The following is a 19695-nucleotide window of genomic DNA, read 5'->3' on the forward strand; positions in this document are numbered from 1 at the left end:
AAACGAACAAAAAATGGATTCATTTATGTCCACTGAACGATTTATCGGTCATTACATGATGGCACTATTGTTTGCTCTCATGGCCGAATGTTCGTTTTTCGAAAATGGGTTTGGCCGATTTTTCGTATAGTGTACGGCCAGCATAAGACCCCATACACACTATTAGATTTTTTGCAGATTTTTGTCTTCAGATTTACGAAAACCATGTAGTGCAAGGGCCTGCCTGATTGCATACCAATTGAAACTCTGAGCCCCCTTTAACACCTATGCGAATTAGATGCGGCTTACACCGCATCTAATTCGCAGGACATTTTAAAATACATTCATATGAATGCATCTGGTTCACATATGTGCGTTGCATTCGCACTGCGCATTGTACAAAAAACGTGTGCGTTTTCTGGGCATTGCGGTGCAAATTACGAGCCCCTTATCTTCTATGGGAACGCATCTGCTTCGCAGATGCATTGCGTCTGAACATGGATTTTCTCCTTCTCCTCACTACACCTCCCCCCCCCCCCCTCCCCACTGATCCGGAACGCAGATAAGCCTTTGAACAGGAGATTTTTATCTTCATAGTGAAACCTGAGCTTCAATTCGCACTGCACATGTGTGAACCCAGGCTTAAGGTTTGACCTCATATTATATGGTTTTGGTAAATCTGAAGACAAAAATCTGCAGAAAATCTAATAGTGTGTATGGGGTCTGGCCCAGTCAAAGTCCAGACCTAAATCTAATTGAGAATCTGTGGCAAGACTTGAAAATTGCTGTTCACAGACGCTCTCCATCCAATCTGACAGAGCTTGAGCTATTTTGCAAAGAAGAATGGGCAAAAATTTCACTCTATAGGTGTGCAAAGCTGGTAGAGACATCCCCAAAAAGACTTGCAGTTATCACTGCAGAGAAAGGGGGTTCTTCAAAGTATTGACTCAGGGGGGCGCCATACAAATGTACACCACACTTTTCACAAATGTATTTGTAAAAAAATTTGAAAACCATTTATCATTTTCCTTCCACTTTACAATTATGTGCCACTTTGTGTTGGTCTATCACATAAATCCCAATAAAATACATTTTTGTTTGTTGTAACATGACAAAATGTGGAAAATTTCAAGGGGTATGAATACTTTTTCAAGGCAGTATATTGCCATGAATGCCTTATACTGGAATAAGGTTACCTGACTGTATGTTCTGTACTAACTGATACCTGTAGAGGGCAGCATAAAAAGGAAGGAATTCGGCACTGGCCATGACTGCCTTGTCACACAGAGAGAGAACACACCGCTCCAGGCTATCCACGGGTGAAAACAGGTACCAGGTACACACCTCGGCTCACCACCGTCCACAGCAAATAGAAGTCCAAACGAAATGGAAGCACACTGGAATCTTAAATTGCTTGATAAATACTTTATTGTCAAAGCCAGACAAATGACAGTCACTTGTCTGGCTTTGACAATAAAGTATTCATCAAGCAATTTAGGATATTTAGGATTCCAGTGTGCTTCCATTTCGTTTGGTCTTCTTCATGACTGCCTTGTACTGGGATGAGGTCACCTGACTGTATGGTTTGTACTGCTGACATGCGTAGGGGCAGCATAAAACGGAAGAAATCCAGCACTGACTATGACTGCTTTGTACTAGGCCAAGGGCAAGGTCACTTGACTGTATGTTCTGTACTGCTAACTGACACCTGTAGGGGGCAGCATACATTGGACGGAGCCCAGCTCTGTAACCAGTAGGGAAGGTCGCTAGCCTTCGCTGTCTCCATATGACTATAACAATGGCCGTGTGTTCCAATGTTCTATCTAATTTCAGCCATTTGTCTCCAGAGAGGAATTCGGGGACCACAAACCGACTTCCATCTCCATGACAGATCTATTGGAGGAATTCTACACACTGGGAAACATGTACCAATTCCAAATTCTGGGGTCACCTCAAACACCAAAACTTCATATTAACCTTCAACTTTAAAGCAGAACTCTGGCAGATACTATAAAAGATACATGTAAACTTGGTGTTGGTGGAATGGCACTGGAAAAACTGGGACAGCATGGACAGAGGGATGGATCTTCTTCCTGTGTAGCAGTTCATTGGATCTATGCGACACAAAGTAGAGAACCAATCCCATCGTTCCATCTGATTGCCGATATATAAATGTAGATTTCCAGAACGTCCTAATCCTGGCTTTACTAAATATGTGTGTGCATATCACATGTCCAGACACTTTACTGGCTGCATGCTTGTTCTGCATCAGTGCCTCACTTGGTGCTGCACCTTCAACACCAAGAATGACAACCAATCACTTCTTGATTCCTTTAGGAGGGAACCCGTCTTTGTAATCGATTTATAATCTTTATCTTGAGAGGGTCAGAAAAAAATGTTTAATTTGGATGTCACTTTGACACATTTTGGGGACCAGTAACAGCAATACTGTGATCAGTGCTAAAATCATGTACTGTCACTGTACTGACACTGGCAAGGGTTAACATCAGGGGCGATCAAAGGGTTAAATGTGTACCTGACATGTGCTTTACTACTGTGGGGGAGATGTTTGTACTAGGAAAAGGCATGGATCTGTTCCACTGCTTAGCAGAGACACAGGATCCATGTCTTGTGTAGTGACAGAACAGCGATCTGCCTTGTTTACATTCTATCAGTGTACTGAGGCATTGGTGGGCGCCAGCAGACATCGAGTCTGCCGTTCCCGCCAACCGACTCTTGCTGTGATTAGCGGGCTGCTGGCGGCGCACACACACCCCAAACCCAGAACTGCTGGATCACGTAGTAGGTACGCAATCCAGCGCAGGAGAGCCACCTTGCTATCGTATACAGTCAGCAAGCAGTTAATAGACAAGTGCTCCTATGTTTAACCACTTTCCCCAGATGGACGTACCCATACTTCCTCGGGTTTCAGTGGTTCTGCCAGAGTCATGGCTGCAACTGGAGTCATGACCCTGGTATCTATTTTTTTTTTTGGAAAATTCTGTTTTTTGTAATTATATGAAAAGAATTACAACACAAGCAGCCTATTGGACATACCCAGGCTTAAAGTGATTGTAAGGGCTCGTATTTTCTTTATTTAAAATAACAAACATATCATACTTATCTCCACCGTGTTTTGCACAGAGTGGCCCCTGAATCTGCTCTTCTGTGGTCCCACGGTGGCTTTTGCGGCTCCTCCCCACATCAGATAACCCCTTAGGGGAAGCACTTCCCCGAGGGGGTTACCTTGCGGGCGTACTCCCGAGTCCAGCATTCGGCGCCCATAGCCGCTGAATGTAAAACTGGGCCCCGCCCCTGGGTCACTGGATTTGATTGACAGCAGCGGGAGCCAATGGCTGCACTGCTATCAATTTATCCAATCAGGACACGAGACACCGGCCGGAGCTGGTGTGCTCGTTCCTGTCGTGCAAATTTCGGGGCTCAGGTAAGTATAAGGGGGCTCAGCTGCTGCATTGAAAAATGTTTTTCACCTTAATGCATAGAATGCATTAAGCTGAAAAACGGCGAAGGTTTACAACCCCTTTAAGGTCACAAGGACCAACTAACTATACAAAAAACAACTGACTATCATCCCTCCCCACCCCCTTGTGCAACACGCCCTTTCCTAAACACTAGGATAAAGACATTCCCACCTACTGCCAACATTTCAATGAAAGCAAACCTCAACTGAACACCTACATTATTTATCAGGTGTAATTGCTAAACAATAACTTCCTTAATTCCCATCCTCCTCAGATGCCAGATAATACTTCAGGTGACAGTAGATTAATCAGCCAGCCACCCCTGCCAAACCATATCAAATTTGCGTAGACAACCCTGAGTTGAGTTGCATAAGTTGCCTTGTAGAAAGGTAATGATTGTTAACCATACCCTTCCAAAACGCAAGCGACGGTGCCTCAGGTTTTTTCCAATATAAAACAATTGCTTTCTGTACATAGAATAATGTGCTAAAAACATCTTTTGTGCCCTCCTTGGTACCAATTCCTCCACCAATCCCAAAAGACATACCGGGATGGTCAAGGGGACCGGCGCCAACAAGAGTTCCTGCAGCGTACGTATGACCTCCAACCAAAGATGTTTTATTGCCGTACAGTGCCAACAAATGTGATCAAAATCCGCCGGTGAGGCTGTATATATCCAACATTCCATTGAAGTGGAGCTATATATCGAGGCCAACCGCGCTGGGGTATAATAAATTCTGTGAACTATTTTGAACTGTAGGAGACGATCTTTAACCGATACCAGGGCCCTAAACGGGACCTCCCATATATCGTCTTCTCCCTGAAAATTTGGGACGTGTTGCATCCAAACCTCTCTACACTTGGCTAGAGCCTTCGGTCGTACAGTGAACAATTCTTTATACATTTTTGACATAAGCTTAACCAGGGAATCATCATGCGGAAGCAATTTCAATGCAGGTGACTGAAGCTCCAGGGCATCAGAGCCAAACTGAGACTTATGCCCTGTACACACGGTCAGATTTTCCGACGGAAAATGTGTGATAGGACCTTGTTGTCGGAAATTCCGACCGTGTGTGGGCTCCATCACACATTTTCCATCGGAATTTCCGACACACAAAGTTTGAGAGCTCGCTATAAAATTTTCCGACAACAAAATCCGTTGTCGGAAATTCCGATCGTGTGTACATAAATCCGACGCACAAAGTGCCACGTATGCTCAGAATAAATTAAGAGATGAAAGCTATTGGCTACCGCCCCGTTTATAGTCCCGACGTACGTGTTTTACTTCACCGCGTTCAGAACGATCGGATTTTCCGACAACTTTGTGCAACCGTGTGTATGCAAAACAAGTTTGAGCCAACATCCGTCGGAAAAAATCCATGGATTTTGTTGTCGGAGTGTCCGATCAATGTCCGACCGTGTGTACGGGGCAATAAAGGCATGCCTCAGTTGCAGATACCTAAATAAGTACCAGTTTGGAAAATAAAAGCCAGCCTTGAGTTGATCAAATGTACTCAGCCTCCACCCTTCTACCACATCCTGCAACCTCTTGATTCCGACTCCTGGCCAGCCAAATGATCGGAACAGGGATTTCATTAAAATGCTGTAGTTTTGGATTAAACCACAATGGAGTTGACGGAGAAACAGATTTTATCCCGGGAGTCATAAGTTCTTGCACCTTTTCCATGCCCTAATTGTTACTGTCATAGATCTTGTTAAAAAAGACTGTACCTTTGGACCTCTATGGATTAGGTTAGCCAGACTCTCATACGATCCAAGTATCGCCACTTCCAAAACTGTGGGCAGCGCTTGGCAAACACCATTTGTCCTGTTAAGAAATATTTATAAAGGTCCGGCAGCCCCAAACCCCCTGTCCCGTGGGTTCTTGCAAGGTGCGGATACGGATCCTAGGATGTGACTCAGGCAATAAAAACACTCTAAAAAGACTTTCAATACGTTTGAAGTAAGTCCGTGGAACCCAGACCGGAGAATTACGCAGAAAATATAAAAGTACCGGTAATATTTTCAGTTTGAGAAGGTTTACCCTTCCAATCAATAACAGAGGTAGGTTTTTCCAGGCCTCCAATCTACGTTTAACCATTGGAATTAGGGGTAATAGATTAAGGGTCATATAATCCCCTATTCTAGGTGATATCTGAACATCCAGATATTTAAATTTGGATACCCAGACAATCGGGATGCTAGGGTCTGCAAATGCCTGAGCCCCATCGACTTAGTCCAGTTGACTTTGAGACCGGAAAACCTTGCAAATGTTGTCAATATGTTAAAAAACGCTCGTAAGGATGGGCCTGGATACTGAAGAAAAAGTAACACATCATCCGCATAAAAAAAATGAAAAAACGGTGCACTCACAGATGCACCCCCACCCCACCCCCGATCTCCAGTACCCTGACCCCCGTAGAGGTCCACGGAGCAATATGGTATCTTTTATTTTTTATAGCTGGCAATGCTCTTATAATGTAAAAGTGATCCATTTCCGCCACCTTTCTGGGCTCTCCCATTCCACCAGAGAGCCTGGGACTTAAACTGGCAGTCAGGGCAGCACACCACAGAGATAAAGGAGGAGCTTCTGTTCCCCGATCATCTTTATGGTCTACAAAACTGGAAGCGACAAGGATTTTGTCACTTCCAGTTTCGGTTTGTAATCTGATCAAACTAATCTCGGTTTGATCAGATACTTTTGAAGGCATAGGAGAAACCTCGGGTCTACTAAATATATATATGTATTTATGCGTAACTCCTGTTATTTTAGTTAACCGTGTCCATTCTGGCCTGGGATTCATTCTATAGCTAGTTTTAGGTCAGGGCTCAATAACTAGCATAGGCTAGAGCCAGGTTAGGCACCAGATTGCCACTTCTGGTAGTTAGAGGTCTGGTTGCATGACAGATTAGACACTACTAGGGACTAAGAGGCAGAGTAGAGGCTAACTCCAGTGCCACACATCGGTTTCTGCTGGTGAGAAGCTGCGTTCCAGGCTGGTTGGAAAACAGTTGGGAGGATCTATCCATCATTGCAGATCTTGTCTTCAGGTCTCTGACACAAAAGGTCACCACATCAGGATCATCCTCAGGAGCCCCTGCAACATTCAACTGGAGGTATCTTTATCAATAATGTTATATACCCGGGTATATGTGCACAATTCTACCAGGACTCTTGTTGGGCCCTTTGCTGATAATACCTGTCTGTACATTGGATGCATGTACTATTTTTTATCTCTTCTTATATAAAGCTTGTATTCTTGTTATACTGATGTGTATCTATATATATATATATATATGTGGTATTTTTTTTTTTTTTATGCGGATTGCAGTAGTTCCTCTGCTCCCAACTGCTTTGATTATTGATTAATTTTCCAGGTAGGGCATCCCCTCACAGAGGCCCTGTCCTGGGTGGAGGCATTGCTAACTTTATTATCAAACCCACTCTTTCAACTAGCAAAGCAAAACCTTATTTATCTACAGGTTTGGCACAATAGCCTGTTTGGTGAGGGCCATATCTTAGGCCCTACGCATAGTACTGAGCACCCCCCAATGTCAACACCTGGAAAGTGCACAGACCTTTATTTCTAGTACTGAGCTCTCCCTGATGGCCATTCCTGCCAAATGCACAGGCCCTCGTGCTTAGTACTGGGCGCCCCCTAGAGGCAGCCTCTGCAGAGTGCACAGGCGCTTATGCCTAGTACTGAGCACCCAGTGATGGCACCACCTTATGTTGTATACTGAGTACCTTTAGTGAGACTATTGGGGGGGGTTTCAGCAACAGAGTACTGGGCAGGACTAACAGTGGCCAGGTGATGATTGACAAGCTACAGGATTGTAAATGCGGATAGCCACGTCCCCTCCAGTGAACTTCACTGGCAGGATCAACAGGTATTTGTGGGACTTTGGAGGACTATGAGAAAATTATCAGCAAAGATGGATTCAGAATGAAATACTGTAGCGCATAATGGGGAGAGAGAGAGTGTGAATGAGTGTATGTCTGCAAACCAGCTGATAGGTAGTGAGTAATAGACAGTTCTTATGTCAGGTAAGTAGATCATGACACAGCAAGAATCAGAACAGCTTTTATGTCCATAAAGTGCTACTGGCCAAAATGGATTTATTTTGTAAAAAACAAAAAAAAAAAAACTTAAAAAATAATAGAACATGAAGCACAGAAAGGACAGTTTGGTAGAAAAATATCTTTATATCCACATATTCCTGCAAGAATGGCCATTCTCCTGGCACATATGGCAACATGGAGCTGTGTCATCCGGGATCGCCGTAATGCAAAGTCTCTACACCATTCTGCATTGCACAAATAACTATCAAATCCAAAAATAGACAACTCTTCATTATGGAACCAAATAGTGTCTCTATTAACAATATGGCACAAAGCCAAGTTCAGACGTCAAAGATGGATGGGAACGTCAAATAAGTCGCAGACTCCTTCACTTTCATCCAAGTTGTAGACATAGTCGTGGTCTCCAGGGGGTGGGGAGAGTCTGAGCAGAGGAGCGAACACTGGAGAGGAAGGACCAGGAGGGTAAGAAGACCACCAGTAAAACATAGGACAGCCAGGCAATCACAGTACAGCTCAGACACTCACCTTCAGATGACATCAGCTCTTCCAGCAGGTCAGAAGCTGTGCATTCTGGGACAAAAAAATAACACACATTAATGTGTACATGGCCTTTAAAACACCATTCAAGTAGACCTTTCAGTTTAGTGTGGAGACGCTGCAAACAATGAAAGTAGTTAACAACAAACTTTAAGATTACCACAAATGATTAACAAAAAAAACAGGGGTGATACAAGCAGGAGGTGAGTGTGGCATACACAAGAAGCATAGCATGGGCTAGGCATGCATCTTTATACACCTAGGTTATCTCAGGTGAAAAAAACAGCCATCGACCAGCAGAATCCATGCCTGACAACTGCACATTCCCCCACAAGATCAGTCAGCCTGAGACAGCTCATACATCATCACTATAAACTGGTCCAGGCTAAGCTCTCTCTCTATTGGAATCCAATGCATTCCTTCTTTTTTTTTGCATGTTACCATGGAGATGCCGAGAATTTGGTGAAAAGAGCAGACAAAAAGGGAGGAGGGGACTGGGATCCCACATTTGTGTTCTGCCATTGTGATACAGAAAGGGGTGGAGCTTTGACAGAATAATCAATTGGGAAAAAAAAAATGGAGAAGAAGGTACTCCACTGCAGCAGCAGCACATCCTGTGACCTGGAGAACACACAAGAGACAGCACATGCACTGCTTTTCCCTTCCCAAGGTGTCAGACATTACATATTCATTATTACACTGGAAGAAAGAACCATTACTGGAAGCAATCACTTTCTCAGCTCTTCACCCCATATAGATACTTGGCCCCTCCACTCCAGTTAGACTCTATACACACTTGTAGGACTCCAAAGTTGTGCTGACTTTGGAGTGCAACTTTGATACAACTTTGGCTTTGACCAGTGATAATGGACAACTGTTGCACACAAGTTGCATTGTATAACATTCAGGTACGACTTTCATGCAACTTCTGAGGGATTAACATTGAAGTCGGTGGCCCTCAAGTTGCATGAAAGTCGGACAAAAGTAGTGCATGAACTACTTTGAAGTTGCTGCAACTTAAAGTGACGCATATATGAATGGTTATCATTGGGGAACGACTTGTCATGCAACTTTAATGTCCAAAGTTGCATGACAAGTCACACAAGTGTGAATGGAGCCTTAGAGACTCAGACCTTCACACTGGGTGGACAGATTGCAAGGAAGTCCCTTGAAACCTCTGAAATGACTGAAGAATAAAAGCAGCACCATTTACCTTTTGTTGGGTCGAATAATTCAGAGAGATCGGTGGGTAACTCCAATACTACAACAAAAAGAAAGAAAAAAAAAAACTCTTTGTAATACACCTGTCTGTATACACAGAAATCACATACTTCTGTAATCCACCATCACAAATTATATAGGATAGTAGGGCTGGACACTTAGGATCTAATGAACTACACCTCTTAAGAATCCATTAAAGATTTTCATTGAGGTGTTCTAAAATACAAATCGTTGATCTTCCCCCTATAACCAAGAACAATTTGGTGATAACAAAACTCACCATCTGATGGGTCAGACTTGATTGGCTGGAATGAGGTAGATGGATTTGGCAAATCAACACTGCTGTCTAATGAGGCTGAAGACTGGAGGGGGCAGCTGGTATCTACACTGGGTAGAAGGGTGGATCCAGAATCTTCTGCTACTTGGCTGGATGGAGGGTATTCCTGTGTTTCTGAACAACAAATACAATTAATCAGCAAAAGTCTAATGAAATCACTCTTGCATCATAGCACCCGTATGCCTCGGGGTGGCAGTAGTCATCACATGACATACTGCTCAGGTAAGTAGAAAGTAGACATTTGGGTACTCATACTCGCATAGGTAGAAGTAGGCAATAGTCATTACTATCTTCACAATCACGAAGGGAAAACTAGAGAGGAGCCAACACAATATCCACACTATTCATACTCCCTGGGGGTGGAGAGCAGCTATCATAGTATTTATATTCCATGGTGGATACAGAGAAGCCATCATAGGGTTTATGCTCCCCGGGGGTATAGAGAAGATGTCGCACTATTCATACTCTCTGCAGGTAAAGCGTAGATATCACACTATTCATACTCCTTGGGATTATACAGTAGATCTCATACTATCCATACTCCCTGGGGATAAAGCAAAGCTCTTACATTATACTAACTCACCAGAAACAGTGCTCTGAGGCGTAGCCGGTGGGTGGGGCTTAGGTTCTGTTTCATGGGTGAGTGCAGCTTGATGGGGGTTGTTTGTGATTGCAGGATTTGATTGGACGAGATCTTCTGGAGGTGGGACAGGCACAACAACTGGAGGAGAGTTTGAAGTGTCTTTATTAACCAAAAGAACCTCTATGGGCCCCGTGGAACTCTTCAGGTGAATCTGAAACTTCTTCTGCCCGTTGATTGCCTGAAGGTAGAGCAGGAGGTGACAGAATTAAAATATATGGTAGTCAGACATGCAGAAGCTGCAAATCAGAATAAGGGACACTTACCTCTGGCACCGGAACCTCCAAACATGTGCCCGACGGAGCTCTAACGGCAAGCAATGTATTACCTGTAAAACCACAACAATCACTATAGACTCCACAACTAAAAGATAACCCACGTACTGTTATAATTAAGATGAGCAGTAAGTGGGAACACCGCTGAGTCTAGCATTACAGGGACATGGGCAATAGGTGGGAACAACACCACAGAGTCTAGCAATTATGGGAACACCACCATTGAGTCTAGCATTACAGGGACATGGGAAATAGGTGGAAACACCACCACAGAATCTAGCATTATGGAGACATGGGCAACAGCACCACTGAGTCCAGCATAAGGATGACCCAGTATAAGAATCATATAATCAGTTAATGAAATTAGCTCTATACACTGAAGGGTGACCAGGCCTTGTGAAATCCCTTCCCAGCTCACACCATCAGTAACAAGACTAACCTGGAAAACAGCGACAGATATCTTCGTGCGTCAGGTATGCTAATGTGAACCCAGTTAAGGAAGAACATACAAGAAAAAAGAACCACTGCTCCAGGTGTATAAAGATAAGGCTGATTGGAGTATCTTGCAGAGTGCTAGCCCCGGCCCGCCTCCATGGGAAACTTGGAAAGAAGAAGTGGCTGCACATCCAGAACTTCTGATTGCCTTTTATTTTGTTTCACAAAGATAAAACTAAAGACACCAAACTGTGGTCACGTAAACACGTTTCACACATACATCTTGTGCTTAATCATTGCCATGATTAAGCACAAGATGTATGTGTGAAACCCATCTATGTGACCACAGTTTGGTGTCTTTAGTTTTATCTTTGTGAAACAAAATAAAAGTCAATCGGAAAGTTCTGGATGTGCAGCCATTTCTTTCTTCTAAGGAAGAACATTCCTTCCATCCCAAGTAACTTCTCCACTCCCATAGATAGCCATTTATGAGGGTTCAATGAGTAGATAGCCCAAGCACAGACTGACATGCAGCAATGTCTTATGTGTAAACAGTGCAGAAGACCAGAGTAGCCCCATACAGGGGAGGGTTGGGGGATAAGGTAATGTACTGTATATGGTGGCTGAGGGGTAGACCAGTGTGGAAGAGGAGGGGTAGATATGTTTGGGAGGAAGGAGGTAGATCATTTGGGTAAAGGATATCCTGTGTTCTGCACGTCATCTGTCACATTCTTAATGCTTTGTTGCACCCAAACACGTTGCTGGTTGAGTTCCTGCTCTCGTTGCTCCAGATCGGCTAGTTCAGCCTTAAGGTCAATGAGTTTGTCGGCAATCTCCCGTGTGTTACACCCAGGTCCAACTCCCCTGCAGAAAAGTAGAACAGATTACTCTCCACAGTCCAATGTATGCATACATACAGAGTTCTAGCTGGACTGGGAGGATCAGAATGCAGGATCCAGCTGACCGATCTAAGAACCAAAAAGTACATGAAGTATTTTTGGTCCACAACTGCCCAAAAATATAAAAGCAAATGTCAGCACCAACCAACCGTATAGCTGCACTGCTCTTCGACTGTGGGAATGTGTATAATGCCCTGCCTGGAGGCTTTTCACACACCAAATGACAATTCCCCAGTCTCCAAACTGCCCTCCCTGTGGGGTGGACTGTTCACAATAATACCCACTACTTCTCCAATAATATCATAAACACACAAACACACACACTTCTAGACATACAGATCGGAATCTCCGGATTGACCCCACAGAGAGGAAGGGCAGTTCATCCCCGGGACTGACCCTACAGGCAGCTCATGCCCGGGACTGACCCTACAGGCAGCTCATGCCCGGGACTGACCCTACAGGCAGGAAGGGCAGTTCATCCCTAGGTCTGACCCTACAGGCAGGAAGGACAGTCCACTCACAGGACGGATCCTACAGATAGGAAGGACAGTGCATTATACAAGTGCCGCCACCCAGTCCCTGTATGAGCCCCACCAATCAGACTCATCTATTCACAGACAACTACAGACATGAGGCCTGCTCTGTGCATGATTCCTACTTCCACTGAATACTGTTCTTTGATTTCTTCTCTATCAGCCCGATGCCTTCTAGCACATTGGTGATGTCGTAAATTCGACGTTTCTGTCTGACAGCGAGAGTGTCTGCAGCCTGCAAGACAAAACATAACAATGACAACCAAATCCTATTACCACACAAGACAAAGACAGCTAAAACAACCGAAAATATACCAGCATGACACACATCTCCGTTGAGCTGGAATGTGAACATCATAGACAGAGGAAGAGTCAGAAGACCATCGTCCACGTGCAGTAGCGCCCTCAGTGTCAAGTGACTGGTTTATACAGTAGTGTCCTCAGTGTCAGGTATGTACAGTAGGGTCCTCAGTGTCAGGTGACGGTATATACGGTAGGGTCCTTAGTGTCAGGTGTGTACGGTAGGGACCTCAGTGTTAAGTGATGGTTGTATATACGGTAGGGACCTCAATGTATGGTGATGGGTATATACAGTAGGGTCCTCAGTGTCAGGTGACAGGTGTGACAGACCTAGCATGGACAGGGGCTTTTGGATAGGACTGGGAGCAAATCTCTTACACACTATGGGCCCTGGTATTACTACTCTTCGGGAAATATATACCAGGGGAATCCGCGGAGTGGTCTTGTTACTTTGGATTCAAGTCCATGTCTCCCCAAGACACACAGACGCTGGGACTCTAAGCCCAGTGTCCACGTTAAGAGCCTAGATGCCACATTTCCAGCAAGAACTGCTCCACACTGTGATTGGAGTAAGTGGTATATGACGGAAGCACTTAAGCGGTGTGGGACGTTCAACGGGTATGTACAGTAGTGTCCTCAGTGTCAAGTGACAGGTATGTACGGTAGACGCCTCAGTCTCAGGTAACGGGTATATACGGTAGACGCCTCAGTGTCAGGTGACGGGTATATACGGTAGACGCCTCAGTGTCAGGTGACGGGTATGTACAGTAGTGTCCTCAGTGTCAGGTGACGGGTATGTACGGTAGACGCTTCAGTGTCAGGTGACGGGTATATACGGTAGACATCTCAGGTGATGGGTATATACGGTAGTCATCTCAGGTGACGGGTATATACGGTAGTCATCTCAGGTGACGGGTATATACGGTAGTCATCTCAGGTGACGAGTATATACGGTAGATGCCTCAGTCTCAGGTGACGGGTATATACGGTAGACATCTCAGGTGATGAGCATATACGGTAGTCATCTCAGGTGACGAGTATATACGGTAGATGCCTCAGTCTCAGGTGACGGGTATATACGGTAGACGCCTAAGGTGACATACGGCAGTGTCCCCAGTGTCAGGTGACGGGTATACACAGTAGAGTCCTCCGTGTCAGGTGACGGGTATACACAGTAGAGTCCTCCGTGTCAGGTGACGGGTATACACAGTAGAGTCCTCCGTGTCAGGTGACGGGTATACACGGTAGAGTCCTCCGTGTCAGGTGACGGGTATACGCATTAGTGTCCTCAGCGTCAGGTATACGCGATAGAGTCCTCAGTGTCGGGTGACGGGTATACGCGGTACAGTCCTCAGTGTCGGGTGATGGGTATAAACAGTAGAGTCCTCAGTGTCGGGTATGTACGGTACAGTCCTCAGTGTCAGGTGACGGGTATAAACGGTAGTGTCCTCAGTGTCAGGTGACGGGTATATACGGCAGTGTCCTCAGTGTCAGGTGACGGGTATATACGGCAGAGTCCTCAGTGTCAGGTGACGGGTATATACGGCAGAGTCCTCAGTGTCAGGTGACGGGTATATACGGCAGAGTCCTCAGTGTCAGGTGACGGGTATATACGGCAGAGTCCTCAGTGTCAGGTGACGGGTATATACGGCAGAGTCCTCAGTGTCAGGTGACGGGTATATACGGCAGAGTCCTCAGTGTCAGGTGACGGGTATATACGGCAGAGTCCTCAGTGTCAGGTGACGGGTATATACGGCAGAGTCCTCAGTGTCAGGTGACGGGTATATACGGCAGAGTCCTCAGTGTCAGGTGACGGGTATATACGGCAGAGTCCTCAGTGTCAGGTGATGGGTATATACGGCAGAGTCCTCAGTGTCAGGTGACGGGTATATACGGCAGAGTCCTCAGTGTCAGGCGACGGGTATATACGGCAGAGTCCCCAGTGTCAGGTGACATACGGTAGAGTCCTCAGTGTCAGGTGACGGGTATATAGGGTAGAGTCCTCAGTGTCAGGTGACATACAGTAATGTCCCTAGTGTCAGGTAGACACAGTAGTGTCCTCAGTGTCAGGTGACGGGTATGTATGGTAGAGTCCTCAGTGTCAGGTGATGGGTATACACGGTAGAGTCCTCAGTGTCAGGTGACATACGGTAGTGTCCTTAGTGTCAGGTAGACACGGTAGTGTCCTCAGTGTCAGGTGACGGGTATATGCTGTAGTGTCCCCAGTGTCGGGTATATACGGTAGAGCCCTCAGTGTCATGTGACGGGTATACACCGTAGTGTCCTCAGTGTCGGGTATATACTGTAGAGTCCTCAGTGTCGGGTATGTACGGTAGAGTCCTCAGTGTCGGGTGACGGGTATACACGGTAGTGTCCTCAGTGTCGGGTATACATGGTAGTGTCCTCAGTGTCGGGTATATACGGTAGAGTCCTCAGTGTCGGGTATATACGGTAGAGTCCTCAGTGTCAGGTATATACGGTAGAGTCCTCAGTGCCGGGTATATACGGTAGAGTCCTCAGTGCCGGGTATATACGGTAGAGTCCTCAGTGTCGGGTATGTACGGTAGAGTCCTCAGTGTCGGGTGACGGGTATACATGGTAGAGTCCTCAGTGTCAGGTGACATACGGTAGCGTCCCTAGTGTCAGGTATACACGGTAGTGTCGTCAGTGTCAGGTGACGAGTATATTTGGTAGATGCCTCAGTCTCAGGTGACGAGTATACACGGTAGACGCCTCAGTCTCAGGTGACATACGGTAGTGTCCCCAGTGTCAGGTATACACAGTAGAGTCCTCAATGTCAGGTGACGGGTACATACAGTAGTGTCCTCAGTGTCAAGTATACAAGGTAGTGTCCTCAGTGTCAGGTGACGGGTATACACGGTAGAGTCCTCAGTGTCAGGTGACATACGGTAGTGTCCCTGGTGACGGGTATACATGGTAGTGTCCTCAGTCTCAGGTAACGAGTATACACGGTAGACGCCTCAGTCTCAGGTGACATACGGTAGTGTCCTCAGTGTCGGGTATACATGGTAGAGTCCTCAGTGTCAGGTGGCATACGGTAGTGTCCTTGGTGAAGGGTATACACGGTAGTGTCCTCAGTGTCAGGCGACGGGTATACATGGTAGTGTCCTCAGTGTCAGGCGACGGGTGTATATACGGTAGATCTGCACGATTCTGGCTAAAATGAGAAACACAATTCTCTCACGATTCTCGCGGCGTAACATCATCTTTCACATTAAAACAAAACAAAAATTGGGCTAACTTTACTGTTTCTTTTTTTTTTTTTTTATTCATTGAAGTGTATTTTTTTTTCCAAAAAATTGCGATTGAAAGACCGCTGGGCAAATACAGTATGACACAAAATATTGCAGCAATTGCCATTTTATTCCCTAGGGTCGCTGCTAAAATATATATAATGTTTGGGGGTTCTAAGTAATTTTATAGCAAAAATTATTGATTTTAACTTAAGAAAGAAGTGTCAGAAAAAGATTTAGACTTTAAGTGGTTAAACTTCCTGCATTTACAGGTTGTTGAAAACCTGGCAGATTATGCCCTGATTATTTACACAGAAGTTCTATCCCTTGGATCTAAGAAGGAAGATTAGTTACAATGTTTCATGTTAAAGACTTGGCAGACTGCCCAGATGCTTTTTGACAGCTGAGTGAGAATTCTCTCCACTTGTTTATATGAAAGAATCAGCAAAATCTGCAGGAGAGATCATCAGGGGGGGTGAATCGAGATCACGATTTTTTTAACGATTAATTATGCAGCTCTAATATACCGTAGAGTCCCTAGTGTCAGGTGACGGGTATAAATGGTAGTGTCCTCAGTGACGGGTATAAACGGTAGAGTCCTCAGTGTCAGGTGACGGGTATACAAGGTAGAGTCCTCAGTGTCAGGTGACATACGGTAGTGTCCCTAGTGTCAGGTATACACGGTAGTGTCCTCAGTCTCAGATGATGGGTATATACGGTTGAGTCCTCAGTGTCAGGGATATACAGTATTTTTCACATACAATAGTGTCAGGTATACAAGGTAATGCTCACATACAGTTATATATGGGTGGGTGAAGTATATATGGTAATGGTGATTTACACAGGTGAATATGGTGGTGTCCACATACACGGTCAGGGTATATACCGTATTCCCCCGATACATGGAGCGCTCACATACACAGGTATATATGGCAGCGAACACAATATATATATACACACACACACACATACACACATTTTACACCCCTATATATGGTAGCACACGGGTATATACAGTCGGTTTCGGTATACACGGTGATGCTCACATACAAGGATATATAAGGCAAGGGTCCTCTACAGCGGTATATACGGTAGTGTCAGGACTATAGAGCAGTTCTCTACACTGATATATACGGCAGTGCCCCTGTACACAGGTATATACGGTAGCGGTGTGCGCTGACAGCGGGTAGTTCGGACTCGGTGGAGGGAATATGGAGGACGGACAGTTATGATGGGTAGGAATACCGCTCACACCGATAACCCTCTATACGGATATATACGGTCCTGTGCCGCACACATAGACCGTAGCGGAGCACACACGGCTCTCTCCGGTATTACCGCCTTGAGGTCCAGCACACCGTCCTCGGCTTCCTGTAGCAGGGACACGAACTTGCTGGTGAGGAGCCCCAGACTCTTCTCATGGCGGCTCGGCGTGACCGGACACTGCGCGGGATCCGCCATGACAGCACCGCGAGGCGGGGGGCGGGGCCTCCGGTCAGCTGCTCCAACGGCCAACCCAGAGCATGCCGGGAGAGGGCGGAGCCCAGCGCGCGAAGGGGGGGGGAATGAGGGACCGTCTGTAAATGTCACCTCGCGGGAGTCCGCGGGACCGTCTATAAATAGCTAGGAGTGAGGGAAGACGAAGGGGCAGCTCACGCTGGGTATACAAGCGACCAATGGATGTGTTCTGTGTACTCAGAGGATCCTGTGTATGGGGTGTACAGGAGGCCCTATCTCTGTCTATTGGGACACATTCTCTGCGCCCAATGGGGTTGATTTACTAAAACTGTGCACAATCTGGTGCATATGTGCATGGCAGCCAATCAGCTTCTAACTTCAGGTTGTTCAATTAAACTTTGACAATAAAACCTGGAAGCTGATTGGTTTCTATACAGAACTGCACCAGATTTTGCACTGTTCAACTTTAGTAAATCAACTAGGGCCGAAACAACAAATCGATTATGAAATGATCGGCCACTGTGTGATCTGAACACACCACGCTCCATGTATTCCTACATCCCCTGTGATCGTGGCCTGAACTCTGCGTTCTATGTACAGTCCGTGTGATCGCGTTCTGGTGCTAATAGAATATACACTCACCTGAGATTTAATATTATTATTAGGTACACCTGTTCAATTGCTTGGTAACACAAATTGCTAATCAACCAATCACATGGCAGCAACTCAATGCATTTGGGCATCTAGACGTGGTGAAGATGACTTGTTGAATTTCAAACCGAGCATCAGAAAGGGGATTTAACCACTTGCTGTCGTTATACGGCGGCAGGTCGGCACGTTCCCGCAAATCACCGTAGGTGTACGTCGGGTCCTTTATTAAGAGCCGTAGCAGGCACGCGCCCACTGTACGGCGGGGGACCCGATGCGCGTGACTGGTGGCCACCCGCGATCGCGGGAACGAGAGCCGGAATGTGGATCTGTCAATGTAAACAGACAGATCCCCGTTCTGACAGGGGAGTTAAGCCTCATATACACAATCAGATTTTCTGCAGACAGAACCTCAGACTTTTGTCCGAAGGCGTGTCATGCATACAATCGGCAAGGAATTGTCGGCCAACAAACACGAACATACTGATGTACTACGTGGTTTTTCAGCTCTTTGGCGCCACCCTTTGGGCTCCTTCTGCTAATTTCGTGTTAGTAAAAGTTAGTTGAGTGTTGAGTCACGCTTTTCATTTTGCGCTTTTCAGTTCATTTCTGAAAGGCCGTTCGTCAACCAGACATATTGCGGAATTAGAGGAGGTAACGTGTTATTTATTATTGGCCTTGGAGTTATTGTTTTGACCCAAGTCCAGTCCAGGAACAGGAGGAGGAGGAGTTCTTGGACCAAAAATTGGTTGCTTTATTAAGCGTGACCAATTATGTCATATGCCTTTGCTGCGGGAGCTCCAGGAGAATAAACCAGATGATTTTCGGAATTATCTCCAGATGACGGACCCCTACTTTCACCAACTCTTGGCATTGTTGACCCCCTATATTAAAAAGCAGAATACATGCATGAGGCTTTTATTTTCATTTTTTGGTTGAATAATGATTTGATTTGTTATATTTTTTATACTTTAGATGCATAGAGTGCACTTTTTTGGTTACGTTCTATTGGCAGATAGCATGTCTAATTTTTATTTGTTTTCTTTTTTTAATGCACAATAAAAAAAATTGAATACTTGTCTATGTGTTTTACTTCAAATGACAGTTTGGGAGTAGGCAGTTACATTTAAAAAAATACAATGTAAAATTATAAGGGACACCAACATAGTTATACAACTTTGTTATATAACTTTATATCTTTGATCTTAAAAACTACGGGATAATGGTGTTTTGGTAACTTGCCCAAAAAAAAAAAAAAAAAAAGCATAATAATATTATTCTTGATATCACAAGAAAAAAAAAGCCTTTGAAAATTAGTTTGCAATAACTCCATCAGTATCACCAGCAAAGCAGCTTCATTATTATCCAATTAAAGAAGAAGAGAATTGTGCGCTGCACTTCAAGATTTCATAATTTGCCACGTCACGAATGTTAATTCTTCATTACGAACGCTAGTTTACAAGACCGACCGCTTCTGGCTCGTCCTTGCTTCTGTGCATGCGTGTTTGGACTTTTGTCTGACGGACTTGTGTACACACGCTCGGAGAATCCGACAACAGACATTTGTCCGTGGAAAATCTGACAATTGTCTGATGGAGCGTACAAATGGTCGG

The 19695-nt window shown here is 45.2% G+C and overlaps 1 protein-coding gene across 1 annotated transcript; it reads right to left on the reverse strand.

The window, feature by feature from the left end:
• Positions 1–7648: 7648 nt before the first annotated feature.
• On the reverse strand, positions 7649–17510 carry E2F4 (E2F transcription factor 4). The gene is made up of 10 exons (XM_073605584.1): positions 17315–17510; positions 12548–12657; positions 11691–11854; positions 10995–11036; positions 10547–10608; positions 10224–10461; positions 9584–9754; positions 9296–9343; positions 8071–8115; positions 7649–7985 (listed from the first exon to the last, which is right to left on the reverse strand). The coding sequence occupies exons 1-10, from the start codon at positions 17435–17437 to the stop codon at positions 7873–7875; spliced, it is 1116 nt and encodes a 371-aa protein (XP_073461685.1). The 5' UTR covers positions 17438–17510; the 3' UTR covers positions 7649–7872.
• Positions 17511–19695: the final 2185 nt, after the last annotated feature.

Source organism: Aquarana catesbeiana, linkage group LG11 (assembly GCF_042186555.1).
Source record: "Aquarana catesbeiana isolate 2022-GZ linkage group LG11, ASM4218655v1, whole genome shotgun sequence".
Classification (NCBI taxonomy): domain Eukaryota; kingdom Metazoa; phylum Chordata; class Amphibia; order Anura; family Ranidae; genus Aquarana; species Aquarana catesbeiana.

Coding starts and splice junctions, on each gene's coding strand:
- E2F4 (XM_073605584.1), bottom strand. CDS start 17,437: ATGGCGGATCCCGCGCAGTGTCCGGTCACGCCGAGCCGCCATGAGAAG. Junction 12,658..17,314: donor GTGTGCTGGACCTCAAGGCG/GTAATACCGGAG, acceptor TTTGTCTTGCAG/GCTGCAGACACTCTCGCTGT. Junction 10,609..10,994: donor TATCTGTCGCTGTTTTCCAG/GTTAGTCTTGTT, acceptor GTGGTTTTACAG/GTAATACATTGCTTGCCGTT.